The 26,318-nt window shown below is 26.4% G+C and overlaps 5 protein-coding genes across 5 annotated transcripts; 2 read left to right on the top strand and 3 right to left on the bottom strand.

Moving 5' to 3' along the window:
* Positions 1 to 5,673: 5,673 nt before the first annotated feature.
* VNE69_09198 (uncharacterized protein) lies at positions 5,674 to 7,708 on the bottom strand (the record flags this gene model as incomplete). The annotated part of the gene is made up of 3 exons (XM_065474719.1): positions 5,674 to 5,940; positions 5,985 to 7,328; positions 7,439 to 7,708. 3 exons carry the CDS (start codon positions 7,706 to 7,708, stop codon positions 5,674 to 5,676), a joined length of 1,881 nt encoding a protein of 626 aa, XP_065330791.1.
* A 3,043-nt stretch (positions 7,709 to 10,751) lies between these two features.
* On the top strand, positions 10,752 to 12,146 carry VNE69_09197 (MULE domain-containing protein; the record flags this gene model as incomplete). Its single annotated transcript, XM_065474718.1, has 1 exon — positions 10,752 to 12,146. One exon carries the CDS (start codon positions 10,752 to 10,754, stop codon positions 12,144 to 12,146), a length of 1,395 nt encoding a protein of 464 aa, XP_065330790.1.
* Positions 12,147 to 17,515: 5,369 nt separating this feature from the next.
* VNE69_09196 (uncharacterized protein) lies at positions 17,516 to 18,649 on the bottom strand (the record flags this gene model as incomplete). The annotated part of the gene is made up of 1 exon (XM_065474717.1): positions 17,516 to 18,649. One exon carries the CDS (start codon positions 18,647 to 18,649, stop codon positions 17,516 to 17,518), a length of 1,134 nt encoding a protein of 377 aa, XP_065330789.1.
* A 2,169-nt stretch (positions 18,650 to 20,818) lies between these two features.
* VNE69_09195 (putative E3 ubiquitin-protein ligase) lies at positions 20,819 to 22,102 on the top strand (the record flags this gene model as incomplete). The annotated part of the gene is made up of 1 exon (XM_065474716.1): positions 20,819 to 22,102. One exon carries the CDS (start codon positions 20,819 to 20,821, stop codon positions 22,100 to 22,102), a length of 1,284 nt encoding a protein of 427 aa, XP_065330788.1.
* Positions 22,103 to 22,336: 234 nt separating this feature from the next.
* On the bottom strand, positions 22,337 to 24,221 carry VNE69_09194 (uncharacterized protein; the record flags this gene model as incomplete). The annotated part of the gene is made up of 2 exons (XM_065474715.1): positions 22,337 to 23,214; positions 23,273 to 24,221. 2 exons carry the CDS (start codon positions 24,219 to 24,221, stop codon positions 22,337 to 22,339), a joined length of 1,827 nt encoding a protein of 608 aa, XP_065330787.1.
* Positions 24,222 to 26,318: the final 2,097 nt, after the last annotated feature.

The raw sequence follows: 26,318 nt of genomic DNA, 5'->3' as shown, positions 1-26,318 counted from the left end.
TGCATAAATTTATACATGAAAAAATTTTGATTTATTTATTCATATTTTTGTTTAACAAACTTTTTTCACGGAAAAGTTAACAATTTTCATAAGATTTCCGTTTAATTTTCGATCTTCAATTTAATTACTAATCTATGTGGCTTGTTGCAAAGCTATAATTGGACTTATTTTGGTATCATAGAATACAGGATTAGAATGCATTATTTAAAGAATAAGTATGGAAAAGCATTGTAATTATTTTTTTGGAAAAGGCGCTTTATTGAATAAATCAAAATTGTTTTATGTGTCTCAAAAATATTGTGAGCATTACATTTAAATAATTCGAGTTAGAAAATACCAAGTGGTAAGTTTATTAATTGCATTTAGGCATTAAAATTTTGTAAAGAATGTGGAAATAGTTGTAAAAAATTAGAATCAATTTATTGACTTACGAATACAATTTACAATAATTATATATAAATTTCTGAATAAAGTATACCGAATAAATAAATTTAGTGAGATAATAAATATGGTTTGATATTTATGTAGGAATATATATCAATGTCAATGTCAATGTCAAATATATAATCGAGTTGATATATTTGACATCTGTTCTTTTAAATAATTTTATAAAAATAAACCCATGTTTTGTTCCAACAATTTGGCGACAAGCGACAAAAATATTCTTCTCATCTTCAGAAATGAAGAGAAAGACGACCCACAACAGTTCATAGAGGACTTGATGGAAGTGGGCAGGTTGAATGAGTACAGCGAGGGTAAGCTGTTACTTACATTCAAGATGTCTCTTAGGGAAGAAGCAAAAGATTGGATAATGGCCCAACCAGTAGGGCTAGACTTGGGTGAACTAATAGATAGATTCAGGGAGAGATTTGTCAGTAATATGATTCTGAAGATTAGTTTGGAAAAGCTTGCAGCATTGAAGTATACAGGTGGATCTATTCTGAACTATCTCGACAGAATGGGTGCCATAGCGAGGAAAGGAAATGTACCAGAACAAGTCCTGGTAGCGTTTACATTGAATGGTCTGCCGAATAATCTAGCTAACATCGTGCTTATTAACAACAAAGAGGGCCTTACGTGGAAATACATCTATGATTCATTAAAGAATATTAAGGATACGAGAGAAACCGAGCGAAACCAGATAGCATCCTCATACGGTCAAGAAGTTAAAGTCGAAGCAATAAGAAACAAAGTTAATAGTAAAAAATCAAGCTATTCAAAAATTAGATGTTTGATCTGTAGCGAGCAAGGACATGTGGTCTCTCAATGTCGTTTTAACAGTTTAAGGAAAAGCTCTAAGGTGAAAAAACAAGTTAGAGAGGTTAGTATACCACAAGGGAATGATGAGATAGATGTGGAAGAAGAGGACTTGAATAAATTTATTTTTAATTATAGGTTATTAAATAGCAGAAGTAATCGATCCACTGTTAAGTTGGCTACACTTGAGAACAGTAAACGACCGTTTAAGGTATTATTAGATACAGGTGCAGAAGTTAATTTGATTAGGCCGGAACACCTTGAAGACAAAACAAGATTGACTAGAGATAATCTTCAATTACAGGCGGCTAACGGGTCACAGATAAGAATCATAGGGAAAACGATGCTGAAAATAAAAATAGAAGGATACATATTTGAAGACGAATTTATTGTAACACGGGACATCACCATGCCGTGCATAGTAGGATGGACATTATTGGACAAATATGAAGTTGACCTAAGATTTGGAAATGGAAAGGTCAACATGGAGTCGGGACAAATCCTTAAAGGAAATGCAATTGGATATCATAGGATTAACACGGGAGATAGTGAGCCAGTCATGGCTCAGCTATATAAATTAGGCGGAACGAAAGAAAAAGAGGCATCTAAAATAATAAAAGAATACCTTGAGCTGGGGGTGATACGGCCAAGTGAGAGTGCTTGGCGAAGTCCAGTGATTGTAGTACCAAAAAAAGATGGAGGATATAGATTGTGTATAGATTACAGGCGGCTTAATGATATTACGATTAAGGATGCATACCCCATGCCTAGAGTGGATGAGTTTATTGATGCACTAGAGGGTGCAAGTTATTTTACTAAGATGGATGCAGAATCGGGATATCACCAGATCAATATGGCTCCAAAGGATATTGAGAAGACTGCCTTTGCATGCAGAGAAGGACTTTTTGAATTTGTAAAGATGCCTTTCGGTCTAGTAAACGGGCCAGCCACATTTCAGAGAGCAATGAATAACATACTGAGAGAGTTTTTATACAAATTTGTGGTTGTTTATATGGATGATATCTTGGTCTATAGTAGAACGTTCGAGGAACATCAAGCGCATGTTAGGCTGGTTATGGAGAAGTTGGTAAATGCTGGAGTAAAGCTGAATGAGAAAAAGTGTGAATTTAATAAGAAAGAACTTAAAATCTTGGGGCATGTGATCTCGAAGGAAGGAGTTAGGATCGACACAGAAAGGATAAAGAGTATTGAGGAATTGCCGATTCCAAAAAACAAAAAGAAATTGCAATCATTGTTGGGGCTATATAATTACTGTTCGAAATTTATAAAAGACAGTCATAAGATAGTAAGCCCATTGTATAGGATCATTAAGTTGAAAAAGGAAGAGGAAATCAAATTTTGGAAAAGGGCATCAGAAAACAGGCAGTTTATCGAAGCCATAGAAGCGTTAAAGGCAGCTGTGAATAAAGCGACATTATTGACTATCCCAAATACGAGAGATAAATTCATTTTGACGACGGACGCGTCAAATGAAGGAAGTGGAGCCATGCTATCCCAGGTAATAGAAGGAGAGGAAAAAATGGTAGCATACTTTAGTTCTTTGCACACGAAAGCGGAAAAAAATTATTCTACAACAGAACAGGAGCTATTGGCTGTAGTCAAAGCATTTCAACACTTCAGAGAATATCTACTGTTGGGAAAGTTTACCTTAAGAACGGACCATCAGGCTTTAAAGTATCTTTTTAAGTCAAGGAATATTAAGGCAAGGTTAGCGAGATGGTCGCTCCTCCTTCAGGAATATGATTTTGAAATTGAGTATATTGCGGGACCCTCAAACTATGTAGACCATTTAAGTAGAGACTTCAAAATAGAGATGAGGAAAATTGAAACAGTAAGCACTGCTGAAGAAAGGAAAGTTATAAACAGGGAAAGGGGACTAGAACTGGTCAGATTTTACCACGATATGTTGGGCCATGGCTCAAAGAAAAATATGAAATATAACATGAGACGTAAATATGAATGGAAGGAAATTAACAAAGATATAGATCAGTTTGTAGAGAACTGCGAAATCTGCCAACAGGAAAGAGAACAAAAACAATTCAAAGATATTGTACCATTGGTGGCAAACAACATTGGTGAGATTTGGGAAATTGACATAGTAGGACCATTCAAGGAGAGTGAGGACGGGTACAGGTATCTACTGACAATGGTAGATCATTTCTCAAAAACGGGGGAGATTATCCCGATCCATACAAAAGACATGAACACAATAGTGTATTTAGTGGACAGATACATCATAAAGAAATATGGAATTCCGAAGGCAATTTTAACAGATAATGGACGAGAGTTTAAAAATCGAATCTGTGAGGATTATGCAAAAGATAAACAGTTTACTTGGAAATACGGATCACCATACAGTCCGACCACCACAGGATTAATAGAGAGATTTAACAGAACAATAGGAATTAAACTGAGGAAGATCACGGAATTTGGCAAGTTCGATTGGGCCAAATGTGCAAAAAAAGTAAATAAAGCCTATATGCAGTCCTATCACCGTGCCATAGGCTGTGCGCCCATAGAATTTCACCAAGGATTAGTTCTTAATCATATGGATCTGCAGGAGGGAATTAATATTAGAATGGATAGAACAGACTTTAGGACTAGAGCGAAGGAGAATTTAGAACGATACAGAGGGGAGTATGCAACACATGAGAAAACGGGTGCGCTCCAATTGGAAGAAATAAAGGTAGGTGACAGGGTATGGTACAGACTAATTTTGCCCCAAGGAGGGAAACTGGAACCAAAATGGCAAGATAAAGGAACGGTCTTGGATAAAAGGTTTAAATCGTATAGTGTTTTACTTGACGACGGAAGAACGATTACAGCGAATCGAAATCATGTAAAACTTTTAAAGGGGAAGTAGTGTAGGAATATATATCAATGTCAATGTCAATGTCAAATATATAATCAAGTTGATATATTTGACATCTGTTCTTTTAAATAATTTTATAAAAATAAACCCATGTTTTGTTCCAACAATTTATTTTAATTATTTGCTTAATTGATACTATTAGTTTAATTGGGATTTTTTTGTTTTATTATAGAAAACGAAAATATCAGAAGCCATTTTAATCACTACAAATCACAAATAAATAGAATGTATTCTTATTGAACATATTTGGTGCAATAATGTAAGAATATGTGCTAACCTGTAAAACCCCTTTTTGTTATTTATCAAATTATATACAATTATAATAATAATAAAAATTACTTCATATATATATATATATAGACTTTTATGTTAATAGCGAAAATGTCAAATTCAAAACGTATTGAATATTTAAAAAATAAGTTTTAAGAGTTAAAACTACAATAAGATTGTGATTTTTTCATGTAGATATTATTAATACGACTTATTGGTTATATATTATAAGATATTGTATATTTTTTACATTTAAATAATAAATCGCACGTGTCGTGACGTTTATTCTTACAGTTTAAATTAATATAACTTATGGAGTCAGAATAATTAGTTGTTAAAACCTAGTTTCCAAAATTATACCTTAAAATTTATAATATATGAAAGACTTTTAATAAACATTGCAAAAATACGTTTGACTTTGTATTATAATTTTGGTTACATTTATGTTTTGCCTCCATCTGATGTTTCCATTCACATAAAAAATTCTACATTATATTCATTTCTTCTGAATGTTTGCAAGGAGAAACTAAATCGAAGCTTGTGATCAATGCGAGTGAGTAACCATGAACAAAGAAGTAATGCGTGGGATATTTTTAAAATAGACTTTATATCTGGAATAGTTTTTATAAAATACTATGTTCAAATTCGTTCCAAACATGGAAGTCTGTTGTACCTTGTATAATATAATATTAGTCATTTGTAATTTTTTATGTAACAAACATTACATTTATTACAAATACCAAACTAAATATTTTAAAAATCTTTTGAAAAAGAAAATATATTTTTTTAAAATTTTAAGTAATAATCTAATTATTAAAACCATTTTCAGAACAACTGTTTATTTAAAGCGATTGTTGCGCAATCGCTAAGCAATACATAAAATAAGACATATATAACATCGAAAATATTTAAGACAATAAACAGGTTATTTTTTTGTGTATGAAAATGCCGCAATAATTGATTGAGATCTATAAGTCTCAATCTATGATCGTAAAAACTCGGAAATTAAATTTTTTTATGCATAGAAATATTCTTGTGTAAAATTTTGATTGTATGTTTTTATTTTTTATCATAATTTTCCAATATCTTGGTTAAATTTCTGTGAAATTTCACTCCTATATTGTAATCATTCAGAATTTCAGATAATTCATTTTCACACAGCAACATTCGAATTTTTTTAATTTTTTTTCCGCAAATTCTTTAAAAATTTTTTTGTTACTAATTTCATTGTCCAAAAGAGATTCAAGAGATATTTAAAAATCATTTTTTATAGTATTTCTTATATTTAAATTAATTAACTTGTTTAAATCTCGAGAGAAAATTTCAAGTTCGTCTTTTTTACATTCATAAAGCAATTCTGCATTAATTCCTGCCGATACATTGGATACATCTTCTGTCAAACATTTATTACTAAAGATCTTTTCAATTACATTTACTCCGTTTTGACGTAATCGTTTTTCAAACATTTTAGTTCTATTTTTATCATATAAATAATTAATTTTTTTATTTAAAGCATCATGCTTAATTTTACATAGTGCCGTAGATAATCTTTTTTCATAAAAACTATAAACAATATTTTCAATTCTTTTCTATAACGATATAGTGCTTCGTTAATACGTTGGTTTCTTGTGTTTTCTGATAATTTTTTTCTTAATATTTCATTATTATTTTCAACTAAAATATTATTTAAGCAAAAAAAATCAAAAACTCTATCTTTTTCAATATAAAAATGTACATATTCAAGTATACACAAATTTTGCTCATATCCTGTATATAATGATGTTATCGAAAAAATTTGCTTCCATATATTGTTCATGTATGCCTGAATATCTTTAAGATGAAATTTTACAGCGACGTGGAATATTTCAATTAAATCGATCTTTTTAGTGACATTATATTGATTATCACATGGTATAAACCCTGCTTTTTTCTTGATAAGAGCGGCGATATTGCTCAAAATTAATAATATTGGTTTATCACTAACATCATTTTCATTTATAAAACGTTCAACTTCCAATAATAAACAGATTTTTATCAGGAAAGTACTCGCTAAAAAACTACAATTGCATAAATTTGTTATTATTTTTTCTATAAGCAGATTTTTCGATGTTTCATCAAATTCTTCGTTTCTTAAAATTTTACTTAGATTAAATTCTTTATACAAATTATCAGACAACAATATTTGAAGTAAAATCAAATAAATTGCACTTCCTCTTTTATTTAAGATTTTTTTTAAGAAGAATTCTGCACGACCACCTGTTTCTAATAATCTAAAAAGCAATTCCACTTCGTTATGACATTCACCTAAAGTCTTTATATAATAGGTTTTTCTAAAAAACTCTTGAAATTCCAAAGATGTCGAATTTGTAAAAATGGCTTCATGTTGTAAAGAATATATATATTCCTTGTAATTTTGTGTAAAACGTATTTCGTCATTATCCATTTTAATTTTGAATATATTGTGATAAAATTCAATTTTATTTAACGTACAAACCGAAAAATAAGATATATTACGCTTAACGATTTTATCAACATATATAAATTTATACAATTCTTTAAGGTGAATACATATTTGGTGGTCAATTTCATTAATATGTTCTCTTATCATAATTGTATGTGGAATAAGATTTTCAGAACCAAGTTCTTTGATATTTAATTCAAAGAAATAATGAACCTTGTCTATATTTATACAAATACATATGTAGCGGGAATTGCTCCTTTTAATATAAGAAATTGGAGATTGTGGAAAACATAATCTACCCTGGACAATGCTAGTCTTAAATTTTAAATTTGTAAATACTTTGTACCAAAGGACATCATTTTCCATGATGTATTCATAAAATAGTTCATCCTTGAGTCTTAATTTTTTTTGTTTGATATTTTCGTTTTTTATATGTTCAATTAAGTTCTTAAAAATAGGACGAACTTGGAAAAATAACGGATTATAAATCAAAACGTTATAATCAGCCAATAATTTCTATGTTCCAATAAAATAATGTGTTTAAATTCTTTAACTACAGTTAAAATAGATTTGTTAGTGCAATTAATCTTTACATTTTTAGTTTCCTGTCTTCTTTGAAAACCTTTGATCTCTACAACAATATAAACATTAATATTATTTTGTCTGATATCAAAATCCATTAAAATTCTCAAATATCGTTTATCATAATCAATTGTAGTATAATCACCGCTTTCTATTTTTTTTATTAGTACCAAATTTATCTGATTAGAAACATATTGACCCGATTTTATAAATAAAATAGTAAAAGCAAATTTAACGACATCCATATGGGGTAACTCTCGCTTATTTGGATTTAATCAAAATCCTATAAAAAAATGGCAAATTTATGTATTATAGAATTTTTTTGCAATCAAAAATCATAATAATTTGTTAACACAAAAAAATATGAGCAAGGGGATCTAAAACAAAATAGGGTTGAAATTTGATGGCTAGATATAAAAAGTCTATAAAAAATTGAAATCAAATTTTAATAAACTAAATACTGAAAAAAGCATTATTTTCACTAATTTTCTAGTCATAATGACTTATTTTCTAAGATATTTATAACAATACACTTATAAACACAATCTAAGTAAACATTTGTAAAAATATAAAGGTGGTTTTGTTTAACTTGTTTGCAGTTTATAGCCAATAATAAAAATTTTCAGAAAATTTATATTTTCTTGACTGGTTGACATGTGTCAGATAAAACTGTTTGATATTTTTTTAAAAAAAAATATTTAAGAGAATACACAGGGTATGCCTGCAAATTATCTTTCAATATACCTTGTTTTGTAATGCTTCGAAAGGAAATTTATTTTTAATCGTCTTATTATATTATTTATAGATAGAATATCCAATGATAGACATGTATAATCAAAAAATACTCAATGTTATTACGATATTAGATTTTAATAATTTCAAATCTAATTTGTTGTATCATCTAGTCTATTTAAGATAAGACGCCATTTCGGTGATTATATTGCGATAGATATCAAGAAATAAAATATATGTATTTAAAAATCGTATGTAAATTAAATACTAACTGTAAGTTTTATTTAACATAGTTTTTTTTTCTAGTTTTTTCATATAGATATATCAATAATATGGAAGCAATACATAATGTTTTCACTCCACATGAAATAATAATCGTTGTTTATGACATTAGAACATATTCATAATAAATAATGGTACAAGATAATCCTTAATTATAGTTTCTAGCGTATCAAAAATTTACAAAAAAGATGATTTAGTTTTTATAAAATTCATTAGTAACTAATTTTTAAACACGGGGTTTTTTATAAGATTTTAAGACCAAAAAATTATTATGGACATTATAGTGAAACAAAAACATATTTTCAGTCATTAAACTAAATTTATCATACAAATTTTTTTAGTAAGGTCGGCAAATGACATGTTTAAAAAATATTTACCATAAAAATGTTTATTAGCACTAAAAATGATAAAAAAAGTTTCGCAAATATTTTCTAATATTAAATCAACTCATTTGAAAAATACATAGTTGGTTTTTTAATTGGCATTTTTGCGCACATCTATGATACTTGGTCCTCAAACAGATCCTTTTTGGATCATAAAATTTCAAATAATATTTCTATTCAGAATGTAGCTTAGTTTTTTTCAAACAATATTTCTATTTTACTGTTATGTCATGACCATATAGATTAGATAAACTATGTTTTAAATTTATTTTTATAACAAAAATTAGGAGGTGGGGTACCACAGTACCCCCCATTTGAGGGTGTTTACTTTATTTTTTCGAACCCCAAAAACTAAGTGCAAAAAAAAGGAGGAGCAAGAAGGAGACAAAAATTACTAAGCACTTCGACATTAAAAATAACAAATAAATATATATTTATGTACAGAATCATATTTTAATACAAGTTTTTACACTTATATAAATTAACAAGCATTTTTTACCCTTCTGATTTTTTAGAATTGCGGACCAACACGCCCCCTCTAAGGGTGTTCACTTTATTTTTTCGAACCCCAAAAACAAAGTGCAAAATAAAGGAGAAGCAATCAGGTGCACTCAAATTACTTGCATCTTTAAATATAAAAAACATTAAATAAATATACTCTTGTGTACGAAATTCAATTTAAAAAAGAATATATTCATAAAAGTATATTTTCTTAGTAACTTCTCAAATTTTAAATTAAATTTTTTGATTTAACAATCTTTATAGATCGTTGAATATTTATTTAAATTTTCTTAAATAAATAATATTATAATTTTAATTTTTGTTTTATCATAAAAGTAGATTTTTGAAGAAAATCTACTTTTATAATAAACCAAAAATTAAAAAAAAATTGAAAATATAAGAAGGACAAAAAAGACACAATACTTAAAATGATTATTAAAACTTGTATTAAAATATAATTCTGTACATAAATATATATTTATTTGTTATTTTTAATGTCGTAAGTGCTTAGTAATTTTTGTCTCCTTCCTGCTCCTCCTTTATTTTGCACTTCGTTTTTGGGGTTCGAAAAAATAAAGTAAACACCCTCAAATGGGGGTACTGTGGTATCTTTCACCCCAAAAATTATGACTTAATGACAATAATAAATACTTGAAATGTCTTTTTACAATATTACTATTTATTCTAGCTCGCACCAAGGTAATAAAAACATTAAATTGCTTGTTTTCAAATTTACTAGTTCTTTTTTATGCGTATATAATCGCAAAGTGGAAAAAATTGTTTCGTATAATGTGGTGATTTTTTTGGGCAGGGAATATATCTAGTTACCACCATAAGAAGTAAAAACTTAACTACACATACGTATAAACAAGTTTGAACATCATAAAATGTATAATATTTGAAGGATTATTTATGCCATTTTGATCTCTTGATATAAATTAGAAATAAAAGTATGAAGTACATTATCCATGAGTTACTTATATTTAACTTTAAAAATTTTAAAAAGTAGTTCATCAAAGCAGTGATAAAATACTTCAATATACGATTAAAAATTGTAGTTTTAGTTTTGATGATGGACTGGTGCTAAATTTTTTATATATCTTAACAATCGCTTTTTTATTAAATATACAATTATCAATCCCAATTGAAAATTTAATAGAAATGTTTTAGTTTTCAGGTATGGAAGATATTTGCATATTAAAATGACTACAATATAAAGGGAATTCAGCAGTATTTATGTCTTGGTTTTCGTTTATACGGGTACCCGTAAATTCGCCTACAGGCGAATTTACGGTTTTTCGCCAAAAGTTCAAAAATGGTTGTTTTTCGCCAAAAATTTTGCCCATAAAATTTTTCCTTTTTTTTCGCCGAAAATCTACCCTTAAAAAAATTGAACGACAACTTTGAAATTTTTAAAGGTCAACGTGGAGGGCAAAATCTTATCTATGAAGATCAGATATACACTTTAGACTACAATAAGGACGGCACTAGGCGATGGAGGTGCAGTAATAGGTCTTGTAGAGGTGCCATTATAATGAATGAACAAAACGAAATCGTTAAAAAAGTTATTCATTCACATGAACCAGTACCTGAGAAATGCATGTTTAAAAGAACTATTAAAAAAATAAAAGAACAAGTTGCTACAAGTAATGAAAACTCATTAGAAATAATAAAAAAACAACTCCCAGCATTGTCAACCAGCTTAGATATTACTAAAATGCCTTCCATAGAATATTTAAGAGATACAATCAAACGAACAAGAAATTCAAGACTCGGATTTATAACTGGTTGCATTATGGATATACCCGAAGTCCTGCAAGTAGATTCTAAAAAAAATCGTTTTCTTAGATTTGATAGTGGTATGCAGGATAATGATAGATTTATAATATTTTTTTCAGAATTCAAAAAAAGTATGATTGAAAAAATAGATACGTTCGTTGTCGATGGAACGTTTAAATCTTCTCCTCAAGGATTTTACCAAATTGTCGTCTTTCATGGACATATATTTGGCAAAAGTTTTCCATACATTTATATTTTACTCAAGGGAAAAAGTGAAAGGTCATATTCTAGAGCCTTCGATAAATGCAAGGAATTAGTTACTATGAATGTTAAGAACTTTGTGACTGATTTTGAGAGAGGATTGGTCAATGCATTACGAATATCTTTCCCTGGAGCAAACTGTAATGGATGCTTGTTTCATCTTGGGCAGGCAGCCTATAAAAGAGTCGGGGCAATGGGGGACATAGAAAAGTTTAAAAACGATTCTAACTATAATCTAGTATTCAAAAAGATTCTTAGATTAGCTTTTGTGCCAATACGAGATGTTCTGGTTTTTTATGAAGATATTAAGAAATTTATAAAAGATAATTCAATTACAACCACAGCTAACTTTCAGTTATACTTTGAAAATAATTATTTAGTTTCCCATGTAACTAGAGAAGATAATGGTGGGAGAGCTGTCGCCTATATAAATTTTTGGAATGTATTTGATAGGGTAAAAAATGAAATTCCTCGGACTTCTAACAATGCAGAAAGCTGGAATAGAACCATAAACAAGAGGATGGAGACAAGAAATCCAAATATCGCTCTTTTTATTTCAAGAATACTCGATTGTGAAGAAATGGATATATATAATCTAAAACGTTATAAAAAAGGATTATTTGAAGCTAAAAAAACCCAAAAAGCGGAGGAAAAAATTAGAATAATCGTTAAAAATTATAAACATTATTCTCGTGAAGAGTACATGAATGCTTTACTGCAACACGTGAATTTCAAATGCGAATAAGTTAATTCAATAAACCTATTTTTATTATAAATGCTTTTTTTATAACCAATAAATTTTAATTAAAATTATAATAAAGCTTTTCAAATCTTTTATTTCTTTCTTAATACCAATAAATTTTTTTTTGTATTTTTTTTGGCGAAAAAACGAGCAAATTTTAATTTTTGGCGAAAAACCGTAAATTCGCCTACAGGCGAATTTACGGTTACCGATGGAAGATATTTGCATATTAAAATGACTACAATATATAGGGAATTCAGCAGTATTTATGTCTTGGTTTTCGTTTATACAGCACCAACCTCCCATATTTATGCTATATGTAATTCCGTAATCATCATCATATATATAAAAGAATTTTATTTAATTTTTTACCCCTCTTTTTTGTGAATTTGAAATTTCCACACTGTATATTTTGGTCTTATTAACTTATTATAATATCAAATATAAACTCAAGGAAGGATGTTGACTATCATATGTGCGTGTACTGTATGTTAATACATTTCCATTTTAATTCTTTGTTTTGTAAAACTCAGTTCCAAAATATCGTCAGAATCGTTTTTTAGAATTTATTTAACCCTTCTAGAAAAATTTTAAAAACAAAATACAAAGAAGAAATTGAATGTAAGTGTCAAAAACTGAGCTGTAAGAGTTTTAAACATATTTCATTAAGATTAATAAGTGTTTTCAACTTCATTTTACTCTTTAAATGTTATTAAAAAGTTTTTTTCAAAATCATGTTTTCTCCTTTTTAAATTCAGTTATCCAAAAAATGGAAACTCAACAAAATTTAAGGATATAAGACATATTAGCAAACTAAACATTTAGATCCCGTTTTCAAAAACGGGAAAGCATACGCTAGTCATCATATATATAAAAGAATTTTATTTAATTTTTTACCCCCTCTTTTTTGTGGTCTTAAAAAATATAAACTTCTTATTATAACTTATTGCGCCATTGTAATATCAAATATAAACTCAATGAAGTATTTTGACTATCGTTGATGCGTATGTTGTATGTTAATACATTTTTATTTAGATTGTTATTTTCGGAAAGCTTGGTCCCAAAATATCGCCAGAATCGTTTTTTAGAATTTATTTAACCCTTCTAGAAAAATTGCAAAAACATATAACCAATGAAGATCTTACATGTAAGTGTCAAAAATTGAGCTTAGAAGTTCCCAAAATTATTTCAATGAGACTCATAAGTGTTTTGAACTCAACTTGATCATTTTATGTCACTAAAAAGTATTTTTGAAAAAGATGTCTTCATCCTGTCAAATTCAATCATCCCAAAATGGAAACATACCAAAATTCACCGAGGAGCGACATATTATAAAACTAAACATTTAGATCCCGTTTTCAAAACGGGAAAGCATACGCTAGTCATATATATAAAAGAATTTTATTTAATTTTTTACCCCTCTTTTTTGTGGTTTTGAAATTTCTAAACGATATGTTTTGGGCCTTTTATGTTAATATAATATCAAATTTAATTTTAACGTTTTTATTTAATAATTGTGAGTGCGTATATTATATATTAATGCATTTTAATTCATATAATTATTTTTGTTAAACTCAGTTCCAAAATATTGTCAGAATCATTTTTTAGAATTTATTTAACCCTTCTAGAAAAAAATCCCAAAAACATGTACCAAAAAGAATGTTGAATAAAAGTGTCAAAAAATGAGCTTAGAAGTTCACAAAATCATCTCATTATAATTAATAAATGTTTTAAGCTCAACTTTACTCCTTTTATGTCACTAAAAAGTATTTTTCAAAATCATGTTTTCTCCTTTTCAAATTCATTCATCCCAAAATGGAAACTTAACAAAATCAAAAGGGGAAATACATATTAAAAAACTAAACATTTAGATCCCGTTTTCAAAACGGGAAAGCATACGCTAGTCATCATATATATAAAAGAATTTTATTTAATTTTTTACCCCTCTTTTTTGTGATTTTGTAAAATCTAAACTTCTTATTATAGCTTATTGTGCCATTGTAATATCAAATATAAACTCATTGAAGGATTTTGACTTTCATAAGTGCGTGTACTGTATGTTAATGCATTTTCATTTTAATTCTTATTTTTAGAAAACTCAGTTCCAAAATATCGTCAGAATCGTTTTTTAGAATTTATTTAACCCTTCTAGAAAAAATTCACAAAAATATTAACCAAAGAAAAAGTTGAATATAAGTATCAAAACTTGAGCTTAGAAGTTCCCAAAATTATCTCATTATAATTATTAAATGTTTTTAGCTCAACTTTACTCCTTATATGTTACTAAAAAGTATTTTTTAAAATCATGTTTTCTCCTTTTCAAATTCATTCATAAAATGGAGACTCAACAAAATTTAAGGATATAAGACATATTATTAGCAAACTAAACATTTAGATCCCGTTTTCAAAAACGGGAAAGCATACGCTAGTCATCATATATATAAAAGAATTTTATTTAATTTTTTACCCCTCTTTTTTATGAATTTGTAAACTTTAAACTTCTTATTACAGCTTATTGTGTATTAAAAATATCAAATTTACATCTAATGTTTCGATATAAATATTGTAAGTGTGTATATTATGTGTAAATGCATTTTTATTTTGATTATTATTTTCGTAAAACTTAGTTCCAAAATATCGTCAGAATCGTTTTTTAGAATTTATTTAACCCTTCTAGAAAAAATTCACAAAAACATTAACCAAAAAATAAGTAAAATATAAGTGTCAAAAATTGAGCTTAGAAGTTTCCAAAATTATCTCATTATAATTATTAAATGTTTTTAGCTCAACTTTACTCCTTATATGTTACTAAAAAGTATTTTGTAAATTCATGTTTTTTCCTTTTCAAATTTATTTTTCCCAAAATGGAAACTCAAAAAATAAAGTAGAAATAAATGCTATGAACAATATATCAATCCCGTTTTCAAAACGGGAAAGCATACGCTAGTCATATATATAAAAGAATTTTATTTAATTTTTTACCCCTCTTTTTTGTGACTTTGAAATTTCTAAACTTCTTATTATAGCTTATTGTGTTATTATGATATCAAATATAAGCTCAAAGGAGGATTTTGGCTATCATATGTGCGTATACTGTATATTAATGCATTTTTATTCTATTTATTATTTTTGTAAAACTCAGTTCCAAAATATCGTCAGAATCGTTTTTTAGAATTTATTTAACCCTTCCACGGAAAATTGTAAAAACATCTGACAAATAAAGATTTTGAATATAAGTGTCAAAAAATGAGCTTAGAAGTTCCAAAATTATCTCATTGAGATTATAAAATGTTTTACAACAACATTACTTCTTATATGATACTAAACAGTATTTTTAAAAATCATTTTTTCTCCTTTTTAAATTCATTCAATCCAAAATCATATATATAAAAGAATTTTATTTAATTTTTTACCCCTCTTTTTTGTGGTTTTAAAATTTTATAACTATGTATTTTGATCTTATTAAGTTATAAAAATAGTGTTTTTAGATTTAATGTTTCAATTTGACAATTGTATATGCGTATACTATATGTTAATACTTTTTTGTTTTTTATAAATTTTTTGTAAAACTCAGTTCCAAAATATCGTCAGAATCGTTTTTTAGAATTTATTTAACCCTTCCACAAAAATTCATAAAACAATTAACCATTTCGGATTTCGAATGATAAGTGTCAAATTTTGACTAAAAAACATTTAGAATTTATAGCATTGAATTTTATATAATAATTTGAATCGAATTCTGTATTTAAGTCTGCCAATAATCTAATATTTACTGTTGTTAAGAATTATATTCTCTCCTTTTCTTATTCCAACCCAAAATGGTAAATCAAAAGAAAAATGCAATGCGCACACACATTAATCCCGTTTTCAAAACGGGAAAGCATACGCTAGTGGAAACTTAAAAAAATAAAAAGAAGGAATACATATTTAAAAACTAAACATTTAGATCCCGTTTTTAAAACGGGAAAGCATACGCTAGTCATCATCATATATATAAAAGAATTTTATTTAATTTTTTACCCCTCTTTTTTGTGATTTTGTAAAATCTAAACTTCTTATTATAGCTTATTGTGTTATTGTGATATCAAATATAGATTTATTGCTTTAATTTGATTATTCTAAGTGTGTATGTTATTAGTTAATACTTTTTAATTTTGATTATTATTTTTGTTAAACTCAGTTCCAAAATATCGTCAGAATCGTTTTTTAGAATTTATTTGACCCTTCCACGAAAAATTGTAAAAACATTCAACCAATAATGATTTTGATGATAAGTGTCAAAAATTGAGCTTAGAAGTTCCCGAAATTATTTCAATATGACTCAAAAGTGTTTTTAACTCAACTTTACTCCTAATATGTTACTAAAAAGTATTTTTGAAAAAGATGATTTCATCCTATCAAATTCAATCATCCCAAAATGTAAACTCAAAAAAATTCAAGGATCAAAGACATATTAAAAAACTAAACATTTCGATCCCGTTTTCAAAACGGGAAAGCATACGCTAGTCATATATATAAAAGAATTTTATTTAATTTTTAACCCTTCTTTTTTGTGGTTTTGAAATTTCTAAACGGTACATTTTGAGCCTTTTACGTTAATATAATATCAAATTTAATTTTAACGTTTTAATTTGATAATTGTGAGTGCGTATATTATATATTAATGCATTTTAATTCATATTATTCTTTTTATGTAAAACTCAGTTCTAAAATATCGTCAGAATCGTTTTTTAGAATTTATTTAACCCTTCTAGAAAAATTTTAAAAATAATTGCCAAATAAAGATTTTGAATATAAGTGTCAAAAATTGAGCTTAGAAGTCTCCAAAATTATTTCAATATGACTCATAAGTGTTTTTAAAAACTTTACTCCTTATATGTTACTTAAAAGTATTTTCGAAAAAGATGTCTTCATCCTGTCAAATTCAATCATCCCAAAATGGAAACTTAAAAAAATTAAAAGGGGAAATACATATTATAAAACTAAACATTTCGATGCCGTTTTCAAAACGGGAAAGCATACGCTAGTTATTTTTATAAAGCAATTTAATTATACATACCAAATTAAACAACATGTTTTAGAATAGTCTATAAAAAAATTTGCAGCATAAGGCATACATTAAAGTTGTATTGCTAAAAAATTTAATAAATATTAGTATAAAAATCATTTATAAACAGAAGTTTCCGAAAAAATATATATCGACTTATAAATGACAACATATTGTTATTCTGAAACTATATTTCCTGGAAACATTAAAGGCGCCTATAATAATAAGATTTTTTGAATCAAAAATTTTGAGACTAAAGTGCGTAAAAATTATATAATGTATAAAAACAATTTATCTATAAATAATGAAAAAAACTTTAAAGATTTTATTTTGATATAGTATCTAATAAAGTATTCATTTTTGTAAAACCTTTTATATAATATTTCCTTCTTCTATTAATAACAAAGAATTTTTTTCGTAATTGGTCGAAACATTTGACAAAATCTTCATCGATATTATCTATAGATTGAAGTTGGCTATTTAACAAGGATAACACAGTTATTAGTGACATTTTATCAAATAATTTTAGTATTTCAATCCAAAAATTATTTCTTTCCGTTATAAGATGAGTGTGCAAAGTATAAACCAAGCTTTTCTTCTCTCTTTCTTCCACACCAGCAGCAATAAATCTAAAAAATTCTCCAATAATTTTAAAGCTTTTTCCTATTCCATTTGGTAATTTATCTTCTTCTATTCTCTCAAATATTAAAGGGAAATATTTTTTATTGCACGCATTTAAATGAAAAAACATATTTTTTGTCAATATTCTGTTTTTCTCATATTTATCTTTGATCCTGTCACTAAATTTTGGAAAATTATAATTAGTATCAGAATCTAAATAATAAATTTTGTCCAATTTTTCTTTTTTTATTTTCAATTGCATATAACATTCTAAAAGTAATTTTCTTAAAAGTGGTTTTTTGGAGTTTTTGTGAATTGATTTGGCCCGAAGTAATGATATATTGGTTGAAGCTGAACAAGTATATTTATCTTCTTTATTAAATGCTTTAAAAAGATCTTTGTTGACTACTTCGTTATCTTTTCCAGATAAACATAAATTTAATTTTATTTTCGCAGTTTTTGAATCTTTTTTTAGTATTTTGTCTTTACCAAATATTTGTATCGTGGGCAAAATGTTGTCACTGTTATTTTTAAATACCTCAGGAGAAGACCGGAAAAATCTACATTCTTCGTTCACATTTCGCAAATTGTAATATGTTTTTCCATTCTTTATATCAAAGAAAATCTGTTGGTCATCATATTGCTGAAAACTTTCGCGTGTATCTTCTTTGCCATTTATATAGTGATACCGTAGTGATAGATGCGAATCAAAAAAATCTTCATTCACATTCTTACCATTTCCATGTAATTCATTATCTATTTCAATAAAATTTTCAACTTCGTCATTCTCGATAGCACAATATTTTGAACAGTAAGCTATAGAGAAGGTCAATATCATTTTATGGGCAGGTTTTAAAGAAATTTAAAAGTTTTTTTTTCATATTGATCAAGTTAACTAAGTTATCTATTATATTTTTACCAAGAAAATGAGCTCATAGAGCAAATAATTCATTTTATATCATATGCGAACATAAGCTTTTCTGTAAAATTAATTGGAACTAAAAAGATAATACTATTTTGTTGACATATACTCGACTTGTATTTATTAATGTACAATTATTTTTATAGATTCGATATGTTAATTTTTGATATATAATAAGAAAACATCAACACGTCATAATAAACAGGAAATAATCGTCATTGAGAATATTATCAAACCCTTCTCTGAGATTAATCATTTTTTATTTTTTTGCCCCTAACAATATTTCTTTAAAAAGAGGCTTAAAATGAAGACAGAAATTACTATCATTTTGTTTTAAAAAAATAATAAAATGCATATATTTATACACAATATCTGATCTTAGATCGGGGGTTTTATATAATATATTTTATCAACTTTTTTGACTTAATTTTATTAGGATTTTTCTTTTGAATGAAAAACATTTTTAGAATGTAAACCTGTAAAATTGTTTGTTGTGTGAACTTATTTCCCTTTGTAACGTATACTTTATTAATAACTTCACTTTTAAATAAGGAAAACATCATAAAAAACAATTTAACAGGTTTGATTTTTTTAATGTTTAAAGCGATCATAACATTATAAATTACATTTTAATCCCGAACATATGCATATAATATTTTTTATGCTTTTTAGTATGAGAAAAAAATTGTATTTTCTATCATCTCGTTTTTAGTACCTCGGTATTTAAGTCATAAAAACGACAACGCAAGGGTAATGAGTCTAATAATACTCTTCGGGCATCATATTTTATATTGGCATATTGTGTACACCTAAACTTTTGCGTTTTTTTATTTTTACTTACTTGATTTTAAAAGAACATTAATAATATGTAAATCATCGTTAATTCATAACATTGTCTGATTTTAATGTAGTTTATCTTGATTATGAAGAACTTTAACTATATATTCCTAACCTCATTGGATTTTTATGTATAAAAAATAGTATTGGATTTACAAAAATTTTATAATTACCTCACCTGTTTAAATTTGGTTTCAAATATTATCAATAAATATAAATGCATATTACTTTTTTCTATTCGTATATTGTGTATTAATGTAATACTTTTAACAATTTTAGTCAACCTCGTTGTTCTTTGGCCTTGTATAAAGATTATATACGCTTTTTAAAATTAGACAAAAGAAGAATAATTCTAAATATAAAAAGATCTGTTTGTTTTTTATATATTATTTTGTATATTCGATTTTTAGCCTAATGAGTTAATAATACACATTTAAGTCTGATCAAAATGAAAAAATCTAAAACTAATATGCCACATGTTATTTATGAGTTCTGGTTTTTGTAAGTGTTGAACTTACAATTTCATTGTAATAATATTACGCAATGATTATTAAAGCGTCAGTCTCACGCAGCATAAAATATAATGATACATTTAAATGAATTGAAAATAAACTTTTTATAATCAATTTACCAATAGTAGTTAAGTTCTCTATTCAAAAAAAATATAAAAATATCTCCGCTATATTCAAAATCAAAATCTTTAGAGATTCAAAACAATTAAGGAGTTAACAGAAAAAATCGCGTTCTACCAGAAATTTGTTGTTTTTGTAATAATTTTTCAAGAATATGTTTTTTGGAACACTTGTTAGCGAGTCAATATTTAAAATGTTTATATGGCGCATTTTATACATCAGTTTAATGTCAATAATAATTGAATCCTTTACCAAAGCAAACTTAAATTTTATTCCTGAAATAAGAGCATTATCATTTATATATATTTGAATCATGAGATTTTGATTTTATTATTGTGAAATTTCTTTAGGCTGGCTCATTATATTCTGACTCACCAAGAGTGCCAAAATAAACATAATGTTTAATATTTTTAACATTATAGAAACGAACTTTATTCAAAAAAAATTACATTAAAACCACATAAATGATCAATTTAATTTAAATAAACCTATTAAAAATTTGAAATGCGACTCTTTGTGTATAATCAAATCTTAAATTGTATATTTACAACAATGTTTACATCAGAAATTAATTTTTTTATTTAAATTAGATAAATACCTTGTTTTTTAGACTCCTATGAATTTATTTGATAAATTTCAATATACTATTTTCATTTATTTGTCAGTTATTGTCTGTACTAATAGTACTTTATATGATGCGAAAGATGCCAATTCGGTTTTAAAATATGAAAAATCTCGACAATTATCAAAACTCAGTTGCGAAAAAGAAATAAAGTCGTTTTATGAATCTATAAATAGAATGTTAATGGAAGAAAGAGCTACAGAACAAGTGAGTATGCATATAGACCGTAAGAATTTATTGTATTCCGCGATGGCTATGCTTTGGGTAATAGAAGTTTTGTTTGATCAAAATCATCAATTGATGGTAAATTATATAGGAGAACCTGGGATTGACGCTGGTGGTCTAACGAGAGATTTTTTTACATTAGTTATCCCAGAAATATTTAATAATGAAAATGAATTTTTTTATTCTCCAAGTGGTAATACATCTAAACTTATTCCAGCACAGAATAAAAATAATATGAATACTTTTAAAAGAAATTTAGCTTATGAAACTTTAGGTAAACTTATAGGCTTGATACTTAAGAAAAAGATCACTGCTGATGTTAGATTTGATCAAATTGTATGGAAAAAAATTTTAGAAATTCCATTAGAGATGGGAGATTATGGAAATGTAGATCCATTTTATTATAACAGTTTGATTCAATTAAAAAATGATACAATTTTACTTGAGTCTTTAGATCTTAGGTTTGAAAATGAAGAAGGAGAAGAATTAATAAAACATGGAAAAAAATTAAAAGTGCAGCAAAGTAATATTGAAGATTATATATTTGAGACATTGAAAAATAAATACGATAAAAAAATTTCTGAACAATGTGAATATATAAAAAAAGGATTGTATAAGATTGTTCCAAAAGAGAACGTAAAGAAAATGTCACCAGAAACACTTCAAAATTTAATTTATGGCGAACCCGAAATTGATGTGGAAGATTGGAAGAATAATACTATATACGATGGCAGATATGATCCAAAGTCTAAGGAAGTCAAATGGTTTTGGGAGGTAGTGGGAAATTATTCTCAAGAAAAAAGAAGTAAACTTTTATATTTTTGCACTGGTTCATGTAGACCGCCAATAGGAGGATTTAAATATCTTAAAAAAAAGGATGAAGTATATTTATTTCACATTTTAGATGTGGATTCTGACAATGATAAGCAAATTTCAAGTACAAATACTTGCTCCAATAATTTTAAACTTCCACGGTATTCAACTAAAGGGATTTTAGAAAAGAAATTGGATACTGCATTGGAGTTTTCTGATGGATCTTTTGAATTTAGCTAAATAAATTTATTAATAGTTTAAAACGAATAATTTACATGAACTTCTGGGATTTCCAGGTTTTATGAGCTATTCGTCATTCTTTTTTATATTATTAATTTTTTACCATGGAAAATATAACGCATAGTTAAATATTAATGTATTTAAAAAATCAAATGATGAGTTAAGTTGATAGTGATAAAATAAAAGGTCTGATATAAATGTAAAATTATTTGGCCTAAACAAAACCTATTTAACTCATAGCTTATTTTTTATATATATAATAAGCACACTATTTTCGTCATCCATGCTATTTATAACCTTATAATCTTTTGTATAAAAAAAATGCTTCATATCATATAACTTATACAAATAATAAGCTCCTGTAATCTGAGATGTTTGCTCAAAAATTTTGAGCCAAGCATATTTTAATGCATCATTATAATAAATATATTTTGCTAAAATTTCTTTATAAACTTCTGACAAACTAATCCTGTGTTTATATCTTCTCTTTTGCACTATATTTGATATTGATTTTAAATTGTAGCTCACATCATCTCCATTGTACATCTTTTCATTGATAAGAGTATCTCCTTCTAAAAACAAACAGATTTTTATCATATAAATAATGTCATCTTCAATATTAGACGTTATTTTAACAAGCCTATCTATAAATCCTATTTTTTTAATGTAACTTTTTTTTTCGTCTATATATTTTAATCTAGATATGTTTTTATTTCTTTCCAGTATTTTATTTAGTTTTTTTAGCGTATTTTTATGTATATCTAAAATTTCTAAACAGTTTATATTCATTATATTATTTTCTTTGATAAAATTTTTAATCATTTCCTTATTTTTTAGTTTTGATTTTTCTATAATTTTTAACATATCTTCTTTATTTTTATTAATTAGCCATTTTAAATTAAAATCGCTTTCAACGTGATTTGTTGTTACATATTTTAAATCACTTAAACTAATTAAGTTTAAATGAAAACATAAGTTTGCAAAAAATATATTTGTTCCTGTCCCGGAATCATTAAAAATTTTTTCTATAAATTGATGTAATATTCCTCTCCTATGTAACAATCTATAAAACAAATTTAAATGTGTTTTATCTATTTGTCTAAAATTGTTAGCTTTTTTTATTTTTTTTTAGTTCGTTAAAAACTTTATTATCAACGTAGTTCACCTCACTTTGTTTATCTTCCGTTTCAAAAGAGTATATAGTTTTATTAAATTTCGATTTAAATGTAATTGTATTGCTTTCTTCTATTACTTCTATGCCTAGTTCAACATATCTATCATTATCAAGATTATTTAAAATATTTTCGATTTCAGTATAATATTCATTTTTTTCAAAACGTCTACTATTACATATTTCAGTGAAATCATCAATATTGTGTAGTTTAATAGCATAACGGAAGACATCCTTATTGTAGTTATCATATTTAAATTGATCTTTAACTTTTTTTACGAAAAAATCATTGATATTGAGTCGATCAATATCTATATCAAAAATATGACAAATACTTTTTTTTATAATAAAAAATGAGTAATATATACTATTGTTTTTTCTATAGTATACAAAATCATCATTGTTCTTATTTATATCATACCCCTCAATGTAATTAATTTTAGCAATAAGTCTATGTAAAAGACAATATTTCTCAATAATAAGATCATATACAAATATGTTATTTTCTGTATTCCTCATCTGTCTAGATAAATTTTCCGATTTAATCCTTTCAATAATACTTTCAAAATCTTTATTCAGCATCATATCTTGTTCTTTGTAAACTAAAACTGTAGCGATTTCTGATGAACATTTAAATGAAAAAACAGACTCAATAATCGAATCAACAAGTGCTAAATGGAATTCTATATATGACACCTTATACAATGGATGATATTGACACGGAAATTCATTGTATCTTACCCACGTTTTTGAATCTTTATCGTAAACATTTAATACAATAAAATTATTTTCATATTCCATATAAATTATTTCGTGTGGTTTACTAGTATCATAAACAATGTAATCTTTATTGTCTACTTTGTTTTTTATTATGGATATCAATGCGTTTGGCTTTGTTTTGACTGAACATAAACTAATAGTCATAACAAAATTTATTATTATCTTCATTTGGGGCAAAATAAAAAATGTCATATATGCAAAATTGATTTAATCAATATAATGTTTTGTTTTTCATGTTCTTCAAAAGTTCTCGGAGGCCATTGATAAACATATTATATTTTTTATCTTGTACACATCATGTTATTGGAAGCATCTAATTATTATTATTGTTATGCGTCAAATAATCAATTTTAATTATCCATCATGTTGAATTTTTTTTCAGAATCTTTGCAAACTTTTATTTCACAAGACAGTTCTCATTTTTTATCATTAACATACTAAACGTCGAAATTTGGACATTGTGTAATTTGACATCAATTAAAACGTATAAAAGTTATGAGCAGTCCTTTTTAAGGAATGAATTCTAAAGTATTAGCATTCGGCAGCATTTTGGAAGAAATACGAAATTATGGAAGTAACATTTGGCTTTTCATAAACGTCACTAAATCTATAAAAAACAACTAAAAACATTTATTTTAACAAGGGTCTATTAACCAAAATTATCACTCTAATATAAATTTAATGAAACAATTTTATAATTCTTTTTTCGTTAGTTACATTTAAAATTCGTCAAAAACGCTTAATTCCAAATAAAAAAATCTAAGTTATTGCAATGATTGTTTCTTCATTAATTTTCGTGACATGATGATTCCATTGTCTAGATTAATGGCTACGTTTGACTATGACAAGTTGCATATGAAAGGTCTGGATTTAACAAATAATCGTTATATTTAATTTTAATGGTGCTATATATTCGTTAATGTGGATTTAATAATTTATTTAAATTGCACCAGAATGAATATATGAAAATTTTCTAAAAAAGCGTTTCTTCTTGTAAACTATTTATATATGTAGAATCTGGTTTAGAACTAGAACGAAAGTTCTATTTTGTTTATATAATTCTTAATTACCATAATTAAGGTGTTATGGTTAAATGAATATACTAAATATACGTTCCTTATGTACCCACAATTTAGTAATATTTGAATTGTAAAATAGTATATTGCAGGCGTTCTATATGTTGTTGAGATTTATAATATTGTTTTCGAACACTTTAATGTTTTTCTTATCACTGGTTTTAAAAATGATGATAAATTAGTTCAATATTTTGTGATACGACTATTAGAAGTGTTGAACTAAATATTATAAAATGCTACAATATATCTTTATATCATAAAATTCAATCATTAATTCATTTATGATATAGCCAAATTCACACTTCTTTAAAATTTCCTAAGTTAATATCGAGTAGTACATTAGTTTTGAGCATTTACTAGACCTCGAACCTTTATGGAATAGATAAATAGACTTGTTATTGACATACTGTGATAACTTATCTAAGTTAGTTTCATTCTTAGTGTTATTAAATAAATCGAGGATTTGGCTTACGGGGTTTTGGCTTTATATACCACACATAAAATTTTTAAAGACTATTTGATTTGTCTAAATATACATTTATATGTAATTAAAAAATAAAAAGTTTTAAATGACGAATTGATTCCAATACAAAAGCAGATTATAAATTTGTTTCGCTATCAGAACATTATTTATATGTTTAAAATGAGTATAATATATTTAATTCATATTTAAATCAAAATATTGCATTGGATTGTCACATTATGTAACAAAATGTCATAAGTTAGAAGAAAAAAGAATCTTTTGGATTTCAACATTCAACTACAACCTTAATCTTTAGTCGCGTATTCTAAAAAAAATGTATTCAAAATGTGAAATTTAATTTTTTGACAATAAAATAATACATAAGACAAACAGAATTAATAAGTTGTATATATACATTGAATAGGCCTGATTATTTGTTTATTGAAAAACTGTAATGATAGCAATAATTAAGGTAAAATTATATTGCCAAGACAATTTACAAAAAAATATTTAATTAATAGGGAAAGATATTTTAGCGATCGTAATAGACTAATATGCAAAACCGAGATGAAGATTATTCGTTATCCAAACTGACAAAATACCACAATCTGCAAATAAGACATGCTTATCTTTAGCACATGAGAATATATACAATTGGAAAATAAAGATGACAAGAAAAAACTTTTTATTAATGCTATTAACTGCACAAATAAGGTTATGAAGCAG

This window comes from Vairimorpha necatrix, chromosome 9 (genome assembly GCF_036630325.1).
Source record: "Vairimorpha necatrix chromosome 9, complete sequence".
NCBI lineage: Eukaryota > Fungi > Microsporidia > Nosematidae > Vairimorpha > Vairimorpha necatrix.
The sequence above is the reverse complement of the archived record's forward strand: the minus strand, read 5'-3'. Positions and strand labels throughout refer to the sequence as shown.